The sequence below is a fragment of the Prionailurus bengalensis genome, chromosome D3, assembly GCF_016509475.1.
Source record: "Prionailurus bengalensis isolate Pbe53 chromosome D3, Fcat_Pben_1.1_paternal_pri, whole genome shotgun sequence".
Classification (NCBI taxonomy): Eukaryota; Metazoa; Chordata; class Mammalia; order Carnivora; family Felidae; genus Prionailurus; species Prionailurus bengalensis.
Window position 1 is genome coordinate 74,298,661 of NC_057356.1, and position 23,819 is coordinate 74,322,479.

Sequence of the window (23,819 nt, forward strand, 5' to 3'; positions counted from 1 at the left end):
TAATAGCCTGAAAAGAATTAACAATGAACAATGTGCAAAATAGTCAATTACAGGCTTAAACTTTAAACAAGCACTTACAATGAAGATTAAAAAAAACTATCTTGGCTATTGGGTCATTTTCCAGGCTACTAACTGCTAAACCATGTGCAGAACGTGCTTCCAATTTAACCATCCAGATTTTCTAAACAGGCAGATAGCTTTGCTCTGCAGGCAGAATCAAGTTGGTCTTCAATTTGATTTTTAAAACAAGGCAGTTCTACAGAAACCCAATAAACTTTTGGCTACAGATTATCTGAAAAATAAAGAAAAGGGGAAGTGGGTTTTATTTTAAACACCTTAATTTGTCTGTCTATAAAAGTGAAAAATATAACCTTACTTTGGTCTAGAAAAGGGTAGTAGTTGAATAAATTTTACAGCCCCGTCAATTTCAGAGGAGTAATTGTCACAAGGCCCGGCTCTTCTGAGACACAGCACTGGCAATGGATGCCAATACAAAAATAACATGTTGGAAGTCATGATGATTTTTAAAAGCTACAGAAAAAAAAACCTGAATGTTTCCGAACTTTCCTAACTAATAAAGCACCTCTCAGACCTCACACTGGAGACAACAAAATCTGAAAGTTTCACTCTCGGAAGGCTGGCTTCCCTCTCACAATGCACCAGATCAAAATCCACACACAAGGAAATGAGCAGAATGTTAAGTCAGGTGCACGGGAGGACTTTTGTGGATGAAGAGACTACAGAAGTCTTATGCGCTGGTATGATGAACCAAGATGAGTTGGCTTTTTTCAGGTACCATTTGTACTTCTTGTGAATATGCCTGAACAGAAGACGTCAAAGAACGATTTGTCCAGAAAGATGACTGCAACTGCAAATAGTGTACTGATGTCCCTGATGACTTGTCACCATTGTGACATTCATTATGAAAACAAGTCAGGTTGATCTAACCTTGACTCATGTCAACCTAGACCTTCAACAAGGTCCTACTGCTTGATTATAAAACAGGTCACCGGATGCTAGTCTACTCCCTCTCTTTGAGTATGCCTCGCTAGCAGGTTAATGTCCTGCAGCAGGACCCTGTTCTTAAAACTCCCTAGGTGCTCACACATGGCTCTCACAGATCTTGTATGTCACAAGAACTATATTCCTGAAAAGTTATCATGAGTCTAATTTTCATAGTCTAAATTTAAAGGCATCTTCTGGCAAACCCTCTATAAAGAGAACAATTACTCTTCAATTTATCTTCAGTATTAACCCAAATTTTCATTTAACCTTCAGCACCTATATGATTTAGTATCTGGCTCAACTTGTAATTTCCTATCTTAAAATTAGTACAGATGAAGGACACCTAGGACTTTGTCCAGGTAATTTTAAGATTTTTGTTGTTGTTTGTTCGTTTTGAGTTCTTCTCTCATAAAGCTCTACAAAGTTAGCCAGTTTATAATTATCAGTCAACGGCAACATTATTCATAACCATATCCTATCTATTGCCTGGTAAATAGGTTAATTACAGTACTCAATATCAAGAACCACATTTGCTTCTTCCATTGGCCAGAGAAAAATAATTTGTCTTAAGATTCCTCTCCAGAGAGAATATCACCAGTTAAGGATTCACAATTACAGAAATGGCCCCCAGTTATTCCCCACGTCACTGCAACAACAGTAATGCTGAACATTTACTGAGTGCTTACTATGTTCTAAGCACTTGTCTATGCATTGCACATGTTCGACCTCATTTATTTCATCCAACAATCCAAACAGGTAGATTTTACCACTATCTTCAACGTTTAGGTGAGGAAACTAGTGGAAAGGGTAGTCAGGACTGAAACTCAAGAGTACACACTGCTAAGTATCACACTGAACTATCTGCAGTACTGACAGAACCAAATGACGGACTTGGCACATTTGTAGACAAAAACCAAAACACTTAAATGTGTTAAGAATAGATACAAAGTCCCATCCTGCACAGGGAAGTAGAAGACCTGATTGTAGAGAAATGGATATTAGGGGCGCCTGGGGGTGCTCAATCGGTTAAGCATCTGACTCTTGATTTCAGTTCAGGTCATGATCTCACAGTTTCTGAGGCTCCACACTGACAGCTGGAGCTGCTTGGGATTCTCTCTCTCCCTCCCTTGCTGCCCCACCCCCGCTCATGCACTGGTGCTTTCTCTCTCTCAAAATAAATATATAAACTTAAAAAAAATAAAACCATGAATATTAAAAACACAATGGCTTTAGTGGACGACAAGCTCAATTTTCAGTCACTGCTAAAACATGGATGTGTAAATGGAACCTTAGGCTGCATTAATACTGACAGTAAAAGCAAACCCACTACTGATTAAACCAGATCTGGAATATTAAGGTAAGTCCTGGATTCCCATTTGGAGAGGGAAAGAGACCACTAGAACACATGCAGAGGACGTGACCAGTAGTTAAACCATGCTGTACGATACACTAAGTGCCTTCCAATGGCACTTTTGAAGGAAGCGAGGATTATCCTCCTGAGAAACATGTGTGGAAAGAGAGACAATGCACAATGCCAGGTAGCTTTGGAGGAGGAACCCGGTACCCCAGGCTGACAGCTACACAATTGAGAACGTTCAAAAAGTCAGAGCTGTCGAAGTGCAATGAATTACTTTGTCCGTGGCGGCTTCTCCAATGCAGTGAAGCCCCCAGCAGAGGAATGAGTGCCCGTTGGGGATCCTTTCATTCATACATTAGTCATAGTGTCATTTGTATGCCAACAGACTTGCCAGAGCCTCATCTAGAAGGATTCCTGTGTTGGGAGGGGAGCTGATGTAAATCAGAAAGAACATAAGAAGAGCTGTAGGTTCCATTCGACTGTTAAGGATCTAGGGTATCTTTCCAAAATGGTGGATACTCTGAAACAAGAGTTTTATTGTAACCTATCACAGTGGAAGAAAAGAAGGAAGAAGAGAGGGAGGAAAGAAAGGGAGGAGGGAGGAAAAAGGGAGGAAAGAATTTCAAAATAGTATGTTAGGTATGAGTGATTAAATATAATACTGAGAATGATTTCATGATCAAATCAAGCATTATCCAGTTTTCTCAAAGGTACCAAATGTGTAGAGAGGAAAAGATGAGGTAGAGGCACTTTTTATCTCTCTCTCTCTCTCTTTTTTGCCTTCAACTTAAGATCTTTAGACAGAAAAATGATTAATCAGAAAATAGGTTCACTTTTCTGGTAATTTATCCATTCCCATGACGTCAACTACCAAATATGGACTGCTGTATGCCAAATCTGCAATCGCAGCCCAGAGCCACAAATCAATCCACCCACAATCATCTCAAAAATTCATTTTGTCCAAAACCGAATTTACTTTTAGTCCCCCATAACTTACATCTCCTCCTATATTACACATCCTAATGAATGGCACCACCAACTACCAGGTGGCCTAAAACAGACCAAGGCTAAGAAGCCAAAGATGACCCCTCCCTTACCCATCAGTTACCAACTCCAACCATTTCCTTCAGTTTTTATCACTCAGATGTGTATCCTCCTCTTCATCTCCCTTGCTCCTGATTCGGTTCAATCTCTCATCATTTCCTCTTGGAAGTGCTTTAATCACCTCCTGTGTAATCTCCCTGCCTCTCCTGTTGCCTCCCGTTTGCACTGTTGCTGGAGTGACTGTCTTAAACCATAAATTGGATCATGTTATCCCGCTATTTAAAATTAGTCTTTGAGTAGTCTGCCACATGCTTCAATGAAAACGCAACTTCCTCCACCTACCTATTTTTCTAGGGCCAGGATTCTAATCCTACTTTCCCCATCATCCCCTCCTCTGAGTTCTCCCAGTCTCACGGAATGACTTCTGTGCCAGCTCCCTGTAGCACCCTCTCACTCCCGCACCTCTGCCCAAGCAATTCTATCAACTGGCCATTTTCTTTTTACCTGGACAGTTCTAACACGTCCTCTAAGACTCACTTCATGCAATATCACTTACCATATAACTAAATTCATGGGGATTCTCCCAGTGACCATCCCCAAGCCCCTCTCTCTTGTCTGCCTCAAGTCAGAGTCAACTGACACTGTGAACGCTCACTTTCCCAGCTTCCCTTGCAGCTACAAGTAAACCTGCAACAGATTTGGCCAACGCATCATGAGCAGAATTCTGCTCAAGGTCACCAGTTCCCAGGAATGTTTTTTTTTTTTCCCCTTCCTGATGGAATAGGACAGATGGAGGTATAGATGCTACTCTGATCTCTGCCTTTCTGGTTTCCAGTTGTGAACTCTGATGCTGTCTGGGGCTCACCAGCCATCCTCAAAGAAATGCAAGAGGAGAGAAAAGGCTGAAGAATGAAAATCGGCGTGCTAAGAAAGGAAAAGATGGCAGCATTGGTTTGCTGAATCCACACAGCAACGTCCTACCTCCAGACATCCCATTCAGTGAGGAAAAAAGCCATCCTTATTCAACTAACCTACTACTGTCACATATTCTATTAGTTGCAGCTGAACACATGCTTAACTGCTACCGTACCTCAGGGAGTTTTTTCCGTATTCTCCGCAAGTGAGGCAGTGCAGGGTGGTTAAGAACACGGGCCTTGGCGTTCAGCAGATAGAGCTTAGAATCTGGGCTCTGCCACTTACTACACAACATCAGACAGGTGACCTAATCTCTCTGACCCTCAACTGCCCCCCACCAACCCCATAAAACAGAAATGGCCATGCCTAACACAGAGCTTTATTGTAAGAACAAACAAGACAATGTGTGTACTTAGCCCATGCCTGATACACAGTGAGCACCAAAACATTTTAGTCATTATTATGAGGAATCAGATGGTTGGTAGCCCAGATATATATATACAGCACCCTGTACACACATGATTATTTCCCTAATGTCCTGATTTGTAACCATCTGATAACAACCTGATTCCTCCCTTAGACTATGAGCCACACTGGAGGCAAGAAAAGGGGCATGTCACTATGTAGTTAGTACTTAAAACAAGGCCCGTGCGGCACAGACTTTTCACAGAGATTTATCAGATTAATAAATAAATGAACCAAAGACTAATTTGAGTATTGAAGTGTATCAGTTTGGCTGGCTTCTAGCACAAATGGGATTTATATAGATGGTTAAAGGAACACATATACGGACGACCATATGATTGCAGACAAATAACGATAACACATTAATTGTATTTACCAAAGAAGATATTCCAACCCTTCAAACAGTGAGATATTCTGGTTTGCTTTCATAGACATGTAATTTGCCCTCTTCCTCACTGCCATACGGGAATGGCACTTCCTCTCCACTGGAAAATCAAGACAGCAAAGATCCGAGGTATAAAACCTGCTTGCGATACAAGCAAGCCAGAAACGGAACTTGGGATCCACGTTCCATCCTCTCTGCCACTTCCAACTTTGCCTCTAGAAAAGGCTCTCTCTCTGAATATTTACTTGTGATGAAGTTATAAAATGCACAACCCTCACAATTTTGCGAGGGGATAATGTGGGGTTCACAGGGGGAGGGTTCTTTGGCAGGTCATCAGCCTCTAAATATTAGAACGAGCCAAATATTTTTTCTAAGCAGTGCCTTGCCATCTACGGTCCAACTCATACAAAACGGGGTTTATTACATAGGCATGCTGTTTACATGCAACCACTCAAATATGTTGCCTAATCACAATGACCAGGGAAAAACCGCCTTTGATATAAAAACCAGCCCTCCCTTAGTCATTAAGATTTTCACATGACTTGAGAGCACTTTCTTCTTCCATACAGAGGATTCCTCCTTCGTCATAAGGAAACCTGAGTTGCTCTGATAAATCGAAATTTAGATATTGCATGATGGACGTACAAGCCTACATTGGTTTTTAACTATCCACCTAAGTGCACTCTACTGCATACATCCTGCCTCTTAACCAGAGCACTCAGAAAAGCCATCGTACTTTGCCTGACTAACAGACCATGTCGCGAACAGCTAAATGGCCTAGCAAATGCAAAGAGTTTCCCATATGTTCACTTTCCAGTGTTCATGGAGGTCCACTACCTATGCAAACCGACTGCATCTCCACAACCACATTCCACCTGGAGGCACACAGGTAACTTCAGGCGGCCATCTAGCTCTGGACACTATCAGCAAATCAGAACCAATTTATAAGCAGTTCCTCTAGTGTTTGCAAAGAACATTACCGTGTAGTCACAATTACAGGAATAGGGAGTTCTCTTATTCTGCGAATATTTTAAAGAAGTCACATAGAGGCTTCTTTTTATGCTAGAGCAGGTGTGAACTCAATTCCACTCTAAAACTAGTATCAGCCCAGCTGAGAGAACAGTCGTAAATTTTTATTTCAGAACTAAATGAAACTCATGAGGGTATGGGGCAAAATCTCGTTAACTATTAAAATGCCTTTAAAAGACTGTGGGCAAGGCTGCTTTCTTTTGTTTTATTTCCAATTTGGTGTTCAAACTATATATAGAATGGTGCAGTGAATGAAAATGCAATCACAGAAGTATATCTATTTAGAACATTTTATTTGGAGGTAATGAAAAATTTCAGAGTCCTCTTTCCCCCGACCACATCTCTATGAATTAGGTCAGTAAGTGAAATAAGGAAACCAAGGGTAAAATGAAAAATGGTTTACTTAGATCACCATAAGATTATCAAGCAAACTACTATTTAGTAGGTTGGTATTTTCCCATAACTAGTTACTAGAATGCCTAACAGAGGTTGTCCACAGCTACTTAAGTAGTCGGCCATGATAGTTCATCTATTTATGCTCAGTGCATCTCAATTTCCAAATAATATTTGTGAGCCCATCAATAAATAAGGACAAGGGAAACTATGCAATGCAAACAAACACACACACACACACACACACACACACACACACACACTCACACACAAGATAAAGTACAAGTTTAATCCTGTCAGGAGACCAGGGTTTAAGGCTTCCAAAAATACAGATACTAGGCTCACTTCCAGCTACTCCAAAATTTCTGAAGGAGACGGGGTCACTAATAAATTTTCCTCCACAATTTGGTATTGCCCAATTAACTACAATCAGTTACACATAAAGAGTTTCTGCTTGCATCTGAAGCCTTCAGATTTGGCTGCTGAACTGTTAAGAGTACAGCTTGGTCTGAACAGCCAAGGTGAGGAAAAGGCAAGAGCAATTAGTAACCTAGTAATTGCAGAGAGTGGACCACACCAGTGCCGATAATACCAGAAAACTGTACTGTGTGATCAGAATGCTCTAAAGTTACATTTTTATGTGTCTCTTTCTCTCTCATCTTTTGCTTCTTTTGTCTCTTCTTTCTCCACCAAGTGTTATCAGATATTCCACACTTTGTATTTTCATTCAGCTTTAATATGGCCCATGAAGGGGTGGCATTTAATTAATCACTTCCACATTCTGCCAAAATTCGCTATATGATCCTCGAGTTTGCACACCACTTTTGCCAAACTAGTCAGACCCAATAAACAGAAAAGGCACCTAGATAAAATAAAAGTGCGCAGAATAATAACTTGCAGTAACTGAACTGAAGTGCCTGGTGCTGTTCATATTACTTCACTTAAACACAGAGCAACAACTCAGACGAGAAATTCCATCAGAGCACTAAAGATTGCCCAAGGTCACACAACTGGAGAGTAACAAGCTAGGCGTCAACCCAACGTCCAGCTAGAAACAATCCTTGCTCGGCCTACCATCCTCCACTTCGCCACTATTAGGGCTTTAGTGGGATTTTCAACCTATAAGAAAGCTCACGATGTTTTATTTCAAACAGAAACACTATCATCAGCAATATTTTACACCATATAAAGTGAAGCTTCCTTCCAGTGTTTCCTATTAATAAGCATGTGTCAAGGAATTGAGGAGTGATTAATAAACAATCCTCAGGAAGATGAAAAATGTTTGGGCTGTATCTGTTAAGTGTTTAGGAACAAATTTTAATTTAATCCCAATCTATGCTCCATGCATCTTCCAACTGTGGGTCCGGAGGCCTGATTCTGCAAAAGGAAATGAAATGGGATCCACTAAATACCTTTTTCTACTCAAAAATAATACAGAGTTCCTTAGGAAGGACCCAAAAACCCTTTGAAGTAAAGAGAATCAGAGAATAATCACACGCAGAGCGACATTCTATGCCAAGCCTCTCCGGAGAAGAACAAACCCAGGTGGATGAGGACTGTCTCTACCACATTCCTGAGAATGTGGAAGGTCTGTGTAACAGCACCTCCTTGGTGAAAAGCAACCTACCTAGTGGTTGCTCATTATCCACATGACCTACAATGCAGGCAAAGACATCTTGGCTTGCCGGTAGGCCCCCTCGCCCCACCATTCAAATAGCACAGCAAGGTATTTTTAGCCATGTGTAAGAACGAAACTTGAGAATATTTAAGTTGGAGGGACAAATGGCTGGAGGCAAGCATCTCACAAGGGGCATATCTGAATTCAAAAAAGTTGTCCCCAAAGAGGTACTTATTTTATAGGATTACTGTGTTTGTGAACTGGCTGAAAAAGAAATCTTTCCATTCTGGCCTTGATGTTTACAGAACCGAACATTCTATGCTATCTCTACCTGTTCTTGCCTTCTGTTCCACTCTCTGTAGAAGGTAAAGGTGTCTTAAAGCTGCTAACAGGCAAACCCAAAGTCTATACATTCATCAATTAATTACAGACCAAAGTAAGAGTACCCAAAGTGTGGCCTTGCAGTGCCATAAGATAACGGTTACAGAGCAGTTAGTTGTCCCAACACGTATCACGTCATTGCACTGCTCACAGTGATTCTGGGGTGTGCGGGTAGGACAGGTGTTACTATCCTCACAGAAATGAGAAAGTTGGGGATCGATTTATCCAAAGTCCAATCACCAGGAAGTGGAACAGTCAAGACTAAGGCTGTGTTGAGCCCTGGCCTAGCCTACTGTTCAGTGATGCCTCTCAACGCTTAACACTGAGTTCCTTTGCTACTGTGGTCCTAATGAAGGTTTTAACGTGAACAGAGAGAATAGGCTTATTTTCATTGATGATCCATATGGCACTCAAGGCAGACATGCAACTTTCACGGACATTATTAGTTCACAGATCCTGTAACTGTACTGACGGTTCTCCTGGAGCCAAGAGGCAATGAGAGGTTTGAGAAACTCCAAGTGTTTAATACCCCGGGACTCAAGGATCCAGTCAAGAAGCATGTTACCGGTTAATGCTACCACGGGCATATCGTAACTATCAAACTTAATGCGAAATTCCAAGAAGCCATCTTTCTGATGAAAACCTTAGAGAAAAACTTGCATACTCAATAAAAACAACACTGTTGACTTCACATCCAGCTTTCCTTTGATGACACATGGCCCTTCCCTCTGCCTATTCTCTCACTGGCCTGACTTATGCCATGACTGTGTTTGACAGAGGTGGGAAACTTCAGGCCAAAAGCTGAATCCAGCTCTCACCACAATTTCACGAAGTCTTGGCGTGTTAACTAAAATTAAATGTCTTTTGGCTGCACTTAATCCTCCACACTAAAGATCAACAAATACGATTGTCGTACATATGAAAATAAAATAGAGGGTTGTTGTTGTTGTCTTTGCTGAGGGCAAGGGGCACTCTTGTGTGAGTGCTTCACGAGGACGTGGCAGGTTGTTGGAGGTTAAGTACACAAAAGACGGTTTGAGTGGTGTGGGGCAAGGACCTCCCCTCATGGTACTTGTGACGGCATATATGGGACACTGTGGCTCCAGGATGCCAGGCCTGCTCTGAATGGCTGCCACGGGACTAGCAGTGCGCATTGCCAAAGACCACCAAAGGCACCGTGGAAAAGGCTGATGGCTGCAGCTAAGGGTCCACTGCACGGCCAGGGTGCTCTGCACAGAGTGGCAGGAACTCAAGCCAAAGACCTAAGAGAGAAGGTTCTAGGTGATGCAGACATGGAGAGCGCAGACTCTGGCTGGTCACTGTCTCGCACAAAGGATGAGGGCAATGAAGGCACAATCAGGCTCTTTCCTGTGGGTGACTGTCACATCTGTGCTTTCTCTACCTTCCTCATTTCGACCACTTTTTTTTTTAATACTCCACGTCTCTCTGTCCCTTTCTCTAATTTGCTGACCAGCATTCAGACTCGAGACCCATTTTTATATTTTTCTTACTACATGAAAGTCTGAGCCTGGTTCTTCATTGTCCAAACTGTTAAGTTGAAAATTATGCATTTTTCTCTGAGAAGAAATGAAATAAACCCTGTCAATCAACAAGCCTGATATGCACTGGCCAAAGTAGCTGTTGTGTACCTCCCTACCACCCAAACTCTGAAGCTGGAGATGGCCACTGGATATCGAGGAGCAGGGAATCACATTGTGGGACTCCCTTTTCCCTGCTTCCTGCTGCATCGAACCCACACTTGACATCTGAAGCTGTGACCGCCATCTTGAGACAATGAGGGAAAGCACAAAAGAATCACCAGACACCTGCCTTGATATCAATGAGCCACAAACTGATTCTAGCAGCAGCTCACCACCAGACTTCTAGTAAAAGAGTAATTCCTCTTAAGCGACCATTAGTCACAGTTTCCATTACTTCTAAGTAAAAGCCTTCTTCCTGATACATACTACTTTTTACTTTTATTTAACTCTAAAATGATTTATTTTCTCTTAGAGTCCATAACTTTCTATGTAAGAAATCTTCCTCTAGTATTTAGAAGATCTACACTTTCCTGTTGGCTGTCGTTTTCAAATAACATTTTATGCGATCAGTTCTTCTAAATCTTATAAAACCTGACTATGAAAATGTTTGATGATCACAGCATTAATTAGAGCATACCATACAGTAAATGGCTGAGTGGAAAGGAAGCCAGACCCATGAAAGGCAAACAGAAATTTTTATAGAGTGGACAAGTTTTCCTATCTGAAAACTGGAAACACTTAACTTTTTTCAATGGCCTTTCAAAATAAGACTGATATGACTTATTTTTTATAAATAAAATATTTTGTGGTATGTTTACTGAAAACTGAAATCTACCACCATGTAACATGATCCATTCCCTGACATTAGAATATTCTGGACAGCCAAGGATATAGTACTAGAGAATTAATTTCTGTAAGACTGGCTCTGATTTAGGGTTTTCTTCATGATACAGTGAGACAGATGTAGGATTGATTTTAATTTATGGGCTTTTCATTCAGGATTTAAACCCCATATACATGATTTCCTGATTTAGCCATGAATAAAACCATTCAACAGTCATTTATTGAGGTCCTACAACTCTATGCCAAGCATTGGCCCATGCATCACACTTCTCTCCTGGTGATATAACTTAATAAGCTATTATTTTATCTTCAATCAATCCAATCCCTTAACTATAGATATGGAATGAGCAGAGGTAGAAAAGAAACATCCATTTGAATCAGGCTTTAAAGAATAACATTTGGAAAACACATCACTAGCAAAGTTACTTGAAGGTATCACAAAATAGAGATGAATGGATTAGAAATAGTGATAAAACATCTCACAAGATAAAATATAGCACAAGGATAAAATGGCATACCTAAAAGATCAATGGACCATTAGATGAGAAAATTACCTCAGAGATCATTTAAAGGTCTGTTCCACCCTCGATTTAAAAATGGGGAAAAACCTGACCTGAGGAGCCACCCACAGTTGCAGCAAAACAGAGAGGAGAAAAGCCAGTTCTTTGGCTCCAAGCCTTAGCTCAAAATCAGGATTAATAATATCACCCGGGAAGACACTTAAAACAGTCTTATTTGTTAATACTTGGGGAAGACATTTTAGGTTAACATATTCAAATAACAAAACTCTGGAACGAAGAAAGCTAACAACAAATGACACCAGAATTAAATGTTTCTTCTCTCAGAAATTGCTTGTTACCACGTTACCAGTCCAATAGATAACAGATGATATCATAGTAAATTCAAGCAAAAAAAAAAAAAAGTCATTAAAAAAAGAAGACACTGAAAATACACAGACGTCCCTAACTAATGAACTCGCCAACAGCCTGCTATCACCATCAGACTTCAGAACAATTTAGAAGTGAACTAAAATTTCTAGAGCTGCCATCCGTATTCACAGTTTCATTTTCATGTAGTTTTAAAATATTATTTGACCTCTGGCACTTTAGGATATCAAACACTTGCCATTGTTGTAGAGGTTTTATTTTTTAATCAAATATTTAAATTCCTGCATGGAAAGAAAACATCTGACAAAGAGGTCTTTACCCATGTTTTGAAAAAACTATGTTTCTTTGTGGTTATTGTACGTTAAGGTTTTCAAAAACAGTTTTCCTGGTTAGAGCCTCTTCATTTAGGTTTATTTCCAGTTTTACAATGAAAAGAAAAACTCCCTGTATTAGCATCTACTCACATTCACCATTTTACAAGAAGACTGTGCCACTGGCCTCTGCCACTGGGATTTGAAAACACTCACAACACTTCACCTTTATGCTGGGCTAAACTCAGGGTAGTCATAAACACTTTGAAGTAATACAAACCTAAATATTCCTGCTAGGCAAACGGAGCAGTGGAACCGAATTATAATGAGCTAGCAGCTGTCACAATATGACCACAGTAACCAAATCAAAATATCAACCGCTAACCCAGATGAGATTCAAAGGTCATCCTATAAGCCAGCAGCCTTCTTCAGTTCTGCCTGAAACCCCGATCTAATCCTGCAGTAAAATGTTCCACTGAGCTAGTTTAGAAACCAGTTACTCTACAGTGGGAAATTATTCAGGGCACTGGTAGAGTACCGTTACCGTTAGTGGGGCTACAACTAAATACCACAGTAAGGAAACTGAACCATTCACAATGGGACATGTAAAAACACAGCAGCTGATGTTGAACTAAGCTGCACCCAACTGTACAAAAGTATCACTTTTCACATCCTTCAGTTACCAATGCATGTCTATAATCTTACTGGCAACTTGCTCACTCAAACAATCTAGTTTTCAATAAGCCTCTGGAACAATAGAAGGAAAATGCATGCTTAGAGCCTTCCTTGGATCAAAAAGTTAGAGCTAGAAAATATATTGTTTTCCCATTGTAAAAACATTTGGACAATTATTTGCAAAAGTTTAACGTTTGCCAAAAAAAAAAAAAAAAAACTGGGTCAGAAATGTTAAAAAAAATCCATACTCTTTGCATATAGCTCTTGTTGGGATTTTCAGACTTTTCCAGAGCATATAATCCTCCTAAAAACACAAACCTCAGACCCATGGTCCTTCTGTCCTTTCAGCATATTCTGAAAGCTATTCACTGATCCCCTATAAAGGTTTAATCAAACTGTTTAAAAACTTCAGCGAACAAGTTTCCAGTAGATCAAGTGTACATTATTGCCATTAATAATCATAAGTAGTCACAAAGAAAAAGTGATTTGTTGTTTCCAGACACAAAACAGGACAGGGCATTTCAAACAAGTAAAAATGCAAACCAGCTTGCTCGTCTCCACCCAAAGAAAGCAATGAGTGAGGATTCTGGAAATGTCAGGTACACAGATATCATATCACTATGTTGTACACCTGAAACTGATACAACGTCGTATGTCAATTATACCTCAATAAAAATATAAACATTTTAAAAAAAAAGAGAGTGCATATATGAACTGGTCAGTGCAGGCAGTCAGCTAGACGACTCAGTGCTATCGTCTCTCAACTCCTCCGGACTCCCCCACACAAAAAGGAAAACAAAAAGTCATGCACAGTTATTTAAAAAAAAAATTAGGGGCTGGCTTTTTTGTTTATTTTAGCTATGTTTTCCTTTAAAGGATTTACACAATATCAACTTCCAAACTTTGTATGGCAACTGTGATTACAGACAGTAATGGAAGAAGTGGTGTAGCCTTAAAAACCAAGTAGTGTTCATTAATTCCAACAGAATAGGTGTGTGCGGGGGGGGGGGGGGGGGTATGGCGCACATGTGTGCACAAACCCATGCTTGCGCGCAAGTACACTTGCATTCATTTGTCCATTTTTACTTCAGGGATTCACAAACTATCAAATAGGGTATTACATTCAGATATGCAGGCTTGTTTCTAAAAGAATAAATTAATGAAGACAGTCTTTTACTCTTATAAATGACATACCATTTTGGAAAAAATCGAAATGCATAAATACATTGAGTTTTGGTGTTTTGGTGCCAAACATTAAGTATTTATATCACAAAAAGTGCAACGTTTATGCAAAACCATTCATGTGAAATCAAAAAGTTCAGAGTTATAATAAAGGGTTTTATTACCGTAAGAGTTCAGGAGCAAATGTTAGCAATGCCTGTATGGTTTCTCCAAAATAGTGTATTGCCGTAAAGGACAAAATATATAACAATGATGCACTCCCAAAAGGAGAGAGCAGTTCATTACTTTTTTCTTTCCTTGCAAGAAAATAAAACCTCGCTAAGTGAACAGTTTACTTAAAAAAAAAAAAAAAAATCGGGTCATCTGCAGTTAATAACTCTTTCCCGTAAAATTAGTGTCACTTGTTTCTGTAGCAGACGCCTAATTCAGTCACAGGCTTGATTGATTTGACAACACAGAATCCGGTCCAATATAAAGTGGTTGATTTATTTCTTATAGCTTTTATTATTATTTCTTATAGCTTTTATTTCTTCTAGCTTTTACCCTAATTGTGACATCATAGCAGAATCAAGTCTTTAACATGTAAAGAAATCCTTTGTAGTTTTACTGAAAACTAAAGATTCTGAAAGCAGGTATTGACTGTAGTCAAAAACTCACAATGAAGTCTAACACCTGCTTTTGGAAGAATGAAAACTTGCACCAGGATCATGACACAGAATATGGATTTGGACACAAAGAGCAGTTCAGATCATACCATGTACTCTGTGAGTTCAAATTCGTGGCCACACTAATAGATATTCCTTGATCTCTGCCTCCATTTGTAAACTGGCTGTCTTTAATTTCTCGAAAACAACCCATCTTCTCTTTGTAAAAGTGCCACATAACATCTCAAAGTGGTCTTATTTTAAATAAACAGCAGCTTGGGCAAAAATCAATGAGAAGCTTTGTTCCCCTAATCTAGCCCTGAGATAGACAAGCCAATCAAGAAGGCATTTGGGATGTGAGAAATTACAGGGGTGGGAAGAGTTCGTGAAGCATCATGGGCAGTTCTCTAAAAATATTTTTAAATTCTTTTCCAAACTAAAAATGCAAGGTATTTCATAGTTGTTTCAATGTCTTTTTACCCTTTTTTGCAGACTGCGCCGTGCCCTCTCGCTCTGAGGGCGACTTTCCTGACCCCAGTCTGACACTGCCCCGTTAATGTCAGATAAACCATTTAGCCCCAGCACAATTCTATTCTGTGCAAAAATCTGCTTGAGGTGGAAAATGTAGCAGTTTGTAAACAATAAAGAGCCATGTTTCAGACCAGACAGCTTATCTAACAGAGAAGTCCTTTCATGGGGAACAGTGGGTGGGAGCCTCCCGGACATAGTAGCATTTCCTATCACAATGCAGGAGACTGTCTTGGCCTCCATATTTAAGAGTTTAATGGGAAGGAGGGCAGACGGGATAAAAGAACACAGCTGACATGGACTTTCAGCTTAAACAACAACTAAGTGAAAAGAGTCAGCTCTCACTGCTCTAGCTCCAGACTCTCAGCCCACTTATATTTTAAATACCATTTGGATTGAAAAACAAATTTGGCTGGTAAAACAGTTGCCCATGAGGCAAGAGATGAACAAGAAACAAATATTTAATATCCTTGTATTGCTTGGTGTATTCCGTGATACTAATTTATCAAGTTCTTCCTTAAGAAACCCTTTTTTCACGGACAGAACATAAACTTCTAAATATGAGTAGTAATTTATTTGTCCTATTTTACTTTCACTCATCAGAAAATAGTTTTAGAAACTTCTCAGGGAGTTCTTTAATATGCCCTTTAAGTACTCCTTCCCAAGATTATTTTCAAGTTAATCTTTTATTCTGTGTTGTCAAATTGAATGAGGATAACTGGAGAAGCAAGGTGTTAGAATTTAACGTTAGTGCTACTGTCACTAAAGAGTCTAAAGCTGTTCTTTAAAATCTAGGTTGGCAAATATATCTAGTCTTCTGTATCTCCATATCCTGCACCTCCGTATCAACAATTGATAAAAACCAGGATGCTTGCTTTAGCTACAAAATTAAAACATAAATATGAAACTTACCATTTTAAAGTAAAAGGGAACACAAATATAATAACAGCCTTAGGATCACACACAACTTCATGGTTCTCAAAGTTGGCATGATACTTAAAGGCACAAGCATATGATATTACCCATTTAAAATAGGTTGCTAGTATTTCTCTGCTTTGTCTACTTTATGTCAAATATTTGAAATTCCTTTAGATGGATTTGATGGTGACTTTTGAAAAAAATGAGCTTCAAGGACTATCTATACATTAAATAACAAGTATAGCTTCCAAGGCTTAAAAATAGGGACATTCTTTAGAAGCATTTGCAATTATGGTTTGAGAATGATACAATTATGGCTGTGTGTTTTTCTTGGAGGATGGCCCAATGCCTTGTGCCAAGAAATTTAATTTCATTTATTGATGGATTTGCAATAGAATTTTACCATGGTGAGATTTATTAACATTGTTAAAAACTCACATTTACTAGGGCAAAGATCATTGTTTCACACAAAACTGAAGCAACCCGCTATTGCCCACTGCTCAGGTTACTACTGTTGAACACACATCCCCACAGGGTAAACAAAACAGAGAAGTATGCTAAGGACACCGGTATGAGGGCATGCTGGAAACTCACAAACTATCTCAAGTGTATCTTGCTTCCAGTGAAGGACAATACAATCTGCCTAGACCATCAGCACTAAAAAGCTCACACCTCAATAAATACACAACCAGATTTCCTAATTCAGCTTGAATTCACTACTCTGATTTAAGCGCTCTAAACCTATTATTAAAGGGGTTACCGTAACCCCTTTAGTAAGAATTCACAGGTGATACTGACTATATATCATTGCCAATGGACAGGCCCAAAGATATTTTTATTTTAAATATTCACCACTTTGACTCTGTCAACCTTAAATCAGAAAACAAGTATTGCAACATTGAAATTGGAATTCATGCTCTTCTATCTAAGGAGGACAATCCCCACAGCGATTCAGTATCACTGAAATCCTGTGATTCCACCTGCTTATAAAACGTAGTCCTTTAACCAAGCATAAACTGTCAGTATTTTTCTGCAATTTACAATTACTAGAGTGAACTGCCTACAGATCCCAGTTCCTAAAAACAGAACCTCTGTCTAGACTGTATTCTCCCCTTTCTATGGTAAAATACAAGCATTCAAAAAGTGCAGGTCAATTTAAAATTAGTCTTACTTTGTATTCTGGAATTGACAAAAGGTGGAGAGAGATTGTCATGTGACCCAAGGTCCCTGCTGGTCATGTGGTCATAGGGTGTCCCATCTCCATAGTTCTGTAAATAAAACAACATCCTAAGTTTTCATCCTGCATGAAGAAATCAGCATATAAACACCCTCTATCGACACCTCTGTGACCCAAAGACACTGAAGTCCACATTTCCAGTTACATTCCCACTCATTATAAGGAACCTCCATCTTCACAGGTCCCATGGGTAAGAGAGGCTCTATAGGCTGCAGATTTCAAGTTTTCCTCATAACAGCTATGAAATCTTAGAAATAATAATAGTAATAGAAACAATGGGATGAAGCTGTTGACATGATTAAGTGAAATAATGTATGTATAACACCTGACATGGATAAAGTACACTGTAAATATTAAAATTATTATTTTAGTAAGCCCACATTATTTAAAAAAAAAAAACAAGCAAGATTGTGCTATCAGGGAAAATTACCCATAGCCTATAATGAATTATAGAAGTACAGCCTTTTAAACAACATTCGCTTTTACAGTATTGAAATTTCAATGTTTTGTTATAGCTGTTATTATAGTTGTACGAGAATTGGATCATTCCACAAGTAATTAACATGAAAGAATGTTAAAATTACTACAGGAGGACTGTGAATGAACATCGAAACTTTAGCATAAATTAGTACTTCCAGATTCGGACAAAGTATGCGCACAAAAAAGTTTTAAAAGCAGACATTAATTTTTGGCAAGAATTTGTCATTATGATGATTATCTCATTGTTTTGATGGAATTTAAAATTAAAATAATGGTTTTAAACTGCCCAGTCACTTATTAATGGAGGAATTGGTAACACACAGGAAAAGTAAAAATCATCTATATTGTAGGGTTCACATTTCTGACTAAGGTGCATAAAGTAACCAAAAAGGGAAAAAAAAAAAAAAAGGGTCGATCTGCTCAGCTGGGTTGTACCTCCCACAAAGACCAAGTCAAATTTACTCAGAGGTGTCAGTTGCCATGTTAGCCAAAGGGCAGAATCTGTCCACACAAAGAAAGACAGATACTGTCTGTACATCACTTCCCTAGAAAATAACTGGAAACTGTAAGGTTCCAAATAATCCTGTTTTTAATCACCTTCCGTCATTTAGAAAAATTAACTTGAATGATATTGTAATCTCATGCTGCCAATATATCAGTGTATAAAAAGATGTCACGTTTTAAATGCCTAGCATGGGTTTTACACTCTAGGCACTGTATTATACTGATTTTTATTTATTAAGTGTCTTCATCCCAAACAGTGCACTAAAAGCTTAATATACACTATCTAATTTAAACCTCAGCATAGTGCCTCAAGGTAGCTGATAATATCACCACTTTAAGAGAGAACACAGACTTAGCATGGGTCGGTACGAATCAGCGACAGGAATCTGCCGCATGCAAACTCCCTAAATTTAGAAAAATATAAATTACAAAATATTGATTGAAAATTATTCACCAAAATGTTCCCTGAAAAACAATGTCAGGACAGTCACCGCAAACCAAAAAAAAAAAAGTCAGGATGATACTAAGGGACCTTGTTCTCAGAAGAACAATCAAAAGTACCATGTGTGTTAAAGTGAGAAATCATAAGAAACCCTGTGTGAATAAGCTAAACAACGGGGGGAAATTCTGTCATCTCCTACACTTGCTGTCAAGGGGAATGGATTTATTTCTGCAAGTGCAGGCTGTAACGTGAGGAGGAGGAAAGATTTCCTCAACCCATCCATATAATGCATTAGGATATCAAACCCGACAGCTGGTGCGATGGCTCAACAAAGTTAGAGCTTGGAGACCCTGCTGCACCACAAAGACCACAGTGAGAACCACAAGGTCAGAAGACAGGTGGAAACGGACAACAGTGGCTTGCTGAAATGTCTTCATTGTGACAGCCTGATCACCTTCCTTGCCTCTTATGCCAAAATAGAAACCCCTCCCCACCTCAAATTTACGTGAATACTTACAGCAAAATGTTCCCTCCCTGCAGAATGCTTCATTTATACAGCTGGCTGGGGGAGGGACACGTTGTTTGTTTGGCTATGTGCTCTCAGTCTATTTTTAATTTGGGGTATTTATATGCATATTAGAAAAGCTGACACGGATCTTAGAGGGCCTAGCAATGATTCCATTAAAAACAGATTATACATAAAACCATATATATTTAAGTGGGAAGGAACATAAAAGATCCTCTGCTTTTACTTTTTTCATTTTACAAATTCGAAAAACGAGGACCGAAGAAGTAAAATGACATGCCCAAGGTCACACACACACAAAACTACACATTGCCTACTCCCACCTACACATACCCCAGTCCCACCCCATTCCATGCTCTTCCCATTACACCCAAACTGACAGCGAAGGCATGAGAGTAAACCATGAAAAAGAGTAGTAAACATCTGAAACCAAGTAAATGAATGAACCCAACTGGTACATTTCATGCTTACAAAGTGAAATCAACTCTGATTTGTTCTGTAGATAATACTGGTCAGACAGAACTTCATACTATGTCTTCAGAATTATTCTCTAGTCTATTTATACCAACACATTACTAGGGATACTAAGATTTTTTTTTTCTTTTCCCCAAGTTGTGCCATCTACAACAAATAACTTTCTGTAATACTGGATCAATAACTGGCAAAGTAAGGGCAAATATTTAATGAAGGATTTTTCTTCTGGTTCACAGAAGTGGAACAGGTGTCAAATTCAATAACAGCATCCAATAAGAGAATGAGAGGAAAAAATTGCAAACACAAGCTGATCCTCATTAAACTTAGTATGCATATATGTATCTGTGCAGTTGTGTGTGAGAGAGAGAAACTCACCTTCAGTTTGTCAATTTACATATGCGACATGTCTGGTTGTGGGAAAAAGATTAGATATACTTACCCTGGACGGGCTTGGATGTCCTCCGCTCCCCCAGGACCCTGAGCTACTTCTGTCTTCTACATCTAGGGACAAGAGAAAAGTTCTTTAGGCTTTCTTGCAATAATTCTTTCTTTTTGTACATGCACTTTTAAATTAATGTTTCAAATTAATCTCCTGTTGCCTTTAATTAAGAATCAGGCACGGGGCTACCACGATGATAGTGGCTTCTGACCCATCTACTTAAATTAACTCATTTAAATTCACAGCAGAAATGAACTGGACCCTCAGGAACCAGAGGTATGAACATCAAAATTACTTCCATCCTTCAGTGTTTCCTAGCCTCAACTTTTATAGACATGAAACTGCACTTAAAGTTTTAGAAGATCTTTTGGAAAAAATAAGTTCAAAAATACATAAATACAACCTTAATGGGTATTTCAAAAAGCCAGTTAAGGCAAATATTCATACTAACATTAGCAGCCTCTGTGCCATCATGCTCTTGGATACCTGTTTGTTCTCTAGTCAAGGTTTATTACACCAGACAACAGACATGGAACAAAATACATACAAGGCAGAAAAGGATTCAGTGGTCTGTTACCATCAGTACACTACAAGGTGACTAGAATTCGATTTTTTTAAAACGTTTTAAGTAAAAACAACACTGTCTCCATATTTTAATTATTTTAATAGACTTACCACTTGACTACAATCCTTAATCTGGGTACTGAGATGTAAAAATTAAAGTTGTTAAAGCCATTTTTTATCTTGCCAAGTGATAGTGAAGAGACCTCGATGAACTACCAGAAAGTTGAATTTTTCTGAACTCTGTAGCAGCAGAGTTCTAATGCTGACCAGATTACTACATGCTCGGTCAGTGCTTCTAGCGGCGAATACTCAGGATGATGAGTGGAACAGCTAAGTTATCATATTAATTGCTTAAAACATAAAAGTGTTTTAAAGATCAGTCACTCTATATATAGCAATGGCTTTGATATTGATGATGAAAGGTCTTTGTAAGTATACAAAGTTTCACTGTTCTATTATTTGGATCATGGTTGATAACAGACAGCCATCACAAGCTTCCTCTGACACAACTGGAGGCGGAGGTCTGAAACTCTGGTTCAGGAGACATAATCCCATTTATTGTGTTTCCTAACATTTCAGTGATACTGTTTATTTTCCTAATGCACTACTGTTATTCCTTTATTACTGCTATTTCATTACCAGCAAAAGAAATCATAGTATAATTAAAACTGATTTATTCTGGGGTACAGTGGAGTACACAGTGTTTTAGAATATCTTAAGAGATGGCATAGAACAACAAAAACCAACTGACTATTAGCACTAAACTTGAATCCTTGGGGTGCCCGGGGGGCTTAGTCAATTAAGCATCTGATGCTTGATTTCGGCTCAGGTCATGATCTCACAGTTCGTGAGTTCGAGACCCACGTCAGGCTCTGTGCTGACAGTGCAGAGCCTGCTTGGGATTCTCTCTCTGTCCATCCCCCACTGCACACTCGAAAAATAAATAAATAAATAAACTTGAATTCTTTCTCTCTTTTTTTTTTAAACAAATATTTCTGTTCCCTTTGTTGGTGCTTCAGAAGATAATGCACCGGCAAACACACGCACCCCATGGACAGCTAAATTCCGTGACCGTGAGCTTTAAGGAATATCAAGAAAGCTCTGGGAAGTGCATCCATTCTGGAGAGAAGGTGCAACACTTTCCCCAAACCTGCTATTGTAACAACTCCACTCCTGGCCTATGGGTAGACTGAACTGAAATACTAAGAAGTGACTTAAAACCCTCTGGATTTGGGAGTTCTTGCAAGCCTCTATGGCTCCCTTCATCCTTAACCAAAATCAAATACGTTCAACAACAAAAGGTATAAACGACAAAAATCTCTCGACCAGTGCAGACTTTCAAAAGTCCCGCGTGTCTTCACTTCCTTTTCACCTGAAACAGCCAGACCAGATTCATTTGAGAGATTTTGTCCTCTTGTATTTGGCCAAAACATAATGAAGGCACAGAGTTGAATCCCTACATTCTGTAAGATTTCATATCGTTTGGACCCATTTTGTCTTTGTAATTCTCAAGGAAAAATTTAAACACAAAAAGCTGGCAAAGACAAGGAGGAAAGGGGAACGATTCCCCACCAGGGCGATTTTGGCCCCCAGAAGGCATTTGGCAGTGTCCGGAGACATTTTTGGTTGTCACAACTTGGGGCGGGGAAAGGGGTGGAGGGGCAGTGCTATTGTCATCAGTGGGTAGAGACCAGGCATGCTGCTAAACGCCCTATAAATGTTAGAATAGAATTCCCACAACAAAAAATGCTCCATCCCCAAGTCTCAACTGCGTCTAGAATGAGAAGACAGACCTGTGCTGAGGGAAAATTACATTAAAGAGCAAAAAGGAAGAATCGAGTTGGGAGAAAAGATGTACTAGAATTTAACTTATAGTTTAGCACAAACTCTTCCTAAATACACAGTGGCTTATGCCTTTTAACCCAAACTTGAGCTGGAGCGTTTCAGGAGACCTTCACAAACATCTTCTGTCCACAGAACAAAGGGAAAATGATGGTCAACCAGGCAGCCTGCTAATTAGCGGGCAGATAAAACACATCAAAACTTGAGTATTCCCAACTGGGCAATTTCAAAAGCGAGCAATCCACTAATTAAAAATGCTGGAAGTCTAGCTTTTTCAAAACAGGTTAAATACTGGCTGGGTTCCTTCTCAAATAGATTCCCAACCAATCAGATCTGACTGCTCTTTTCCCATCCCTTCTCGTTTCTATCTTTCTCATTTCCTGACCTCACACTGCTCCACCTTCCTTTCTGCTTCCTCCCTTTCACTGATCTCTTTTAAACAGGCTTTTCTCCACCCCTTGGCCTCCTGCTAGATCTAAAAGATAAGGACCAATCTCTAGCTCTCCCAAACCTAATAGAACAATTATATGATCTCTGATATACTTTTATCTTTGAAAAAAAAAAAAAAAGAAAGAAAGAAAAAATACCCGTATGACTGGTGCTCATTTATCCAGAGCAAGAAGCCACAGAAGCAAGAGCACTGATATCTGTGACTCATAATGAATGTAAACATGTTGCTTTTAAGTCATTCGTTTCCATCGTCCCTCCCACTGAGCCTCATCAGGCCTGCCAGTTAGTGAGCATTTCCTCAACAGCTACCCCAGTACAACTCCGAGGGCATCTAAGGACAGCCTACCTCTGAATCACCTGGTATATTAATTGCAAAATCAGCATCTTGGGGCCCACTGCTGACCTACTGAGTCTGGATCTCCCGAGAACACGGTGTTTTTAACAAGGTCCCCAAGTCATGTTCATGTGCACCGCAGTTTGAGAACCACCAGCCTGCCTTATTGGGAACACAAGAGCAGAGGCACCACCACCCCTTGCCTCTCTCACTCTGTCCGTATCTTACAATTCCTGCCGAGGGTGCCAGACTCAACAGCGTTCAATACACAGGCCCATCACATCTGTATCCAGACGCATTTGCATTTTGCCCTGACTCACTTTTTAGTAAACCTGCACGTGTCCTACCATGGGCCATTCCTTAATGCCTGCAGGTATACACAGGCACTGCACGCACTTCTGTGCCT

At 39.5% G+C, this 23,819-nt stretch overlaps 1 protein-coding gene across 39 annotated transcripts in view; it reads right to left on the bottom strand.

The window, feature by feature from the left end:
* Positions 1-23,819, bottom strand: part of TCF4 (transcription factor 4) — a 350,526-nt gene that overhangs the window by 209,434 nt on the left and 117,273 nt on the right. For 38 of the 39 annotated variants that reach the window (XM_043558923.1, XM_043558914.1, XM_043558924.1 and 35 more), the window contains 2 exons: positions 20,224-20,285; positions 17,293-17,389 (listed from right to left, as the gene is read on the bottom strand). In XM_043558923.1, the coding sequence (XP_043414858.1) occupies positions 17,293-17,389; positions 20,224-20,285 (159 nt within the window). Of the gene's footprint in view, positions 1-17,292; positions 17,390-20,223; positions 20,286-22,715; positions 22,721-23,819 lie in introns of all 39 variants that reach the window. The other variant, XM_043558927.1, reaches the window with a different exon arrangement.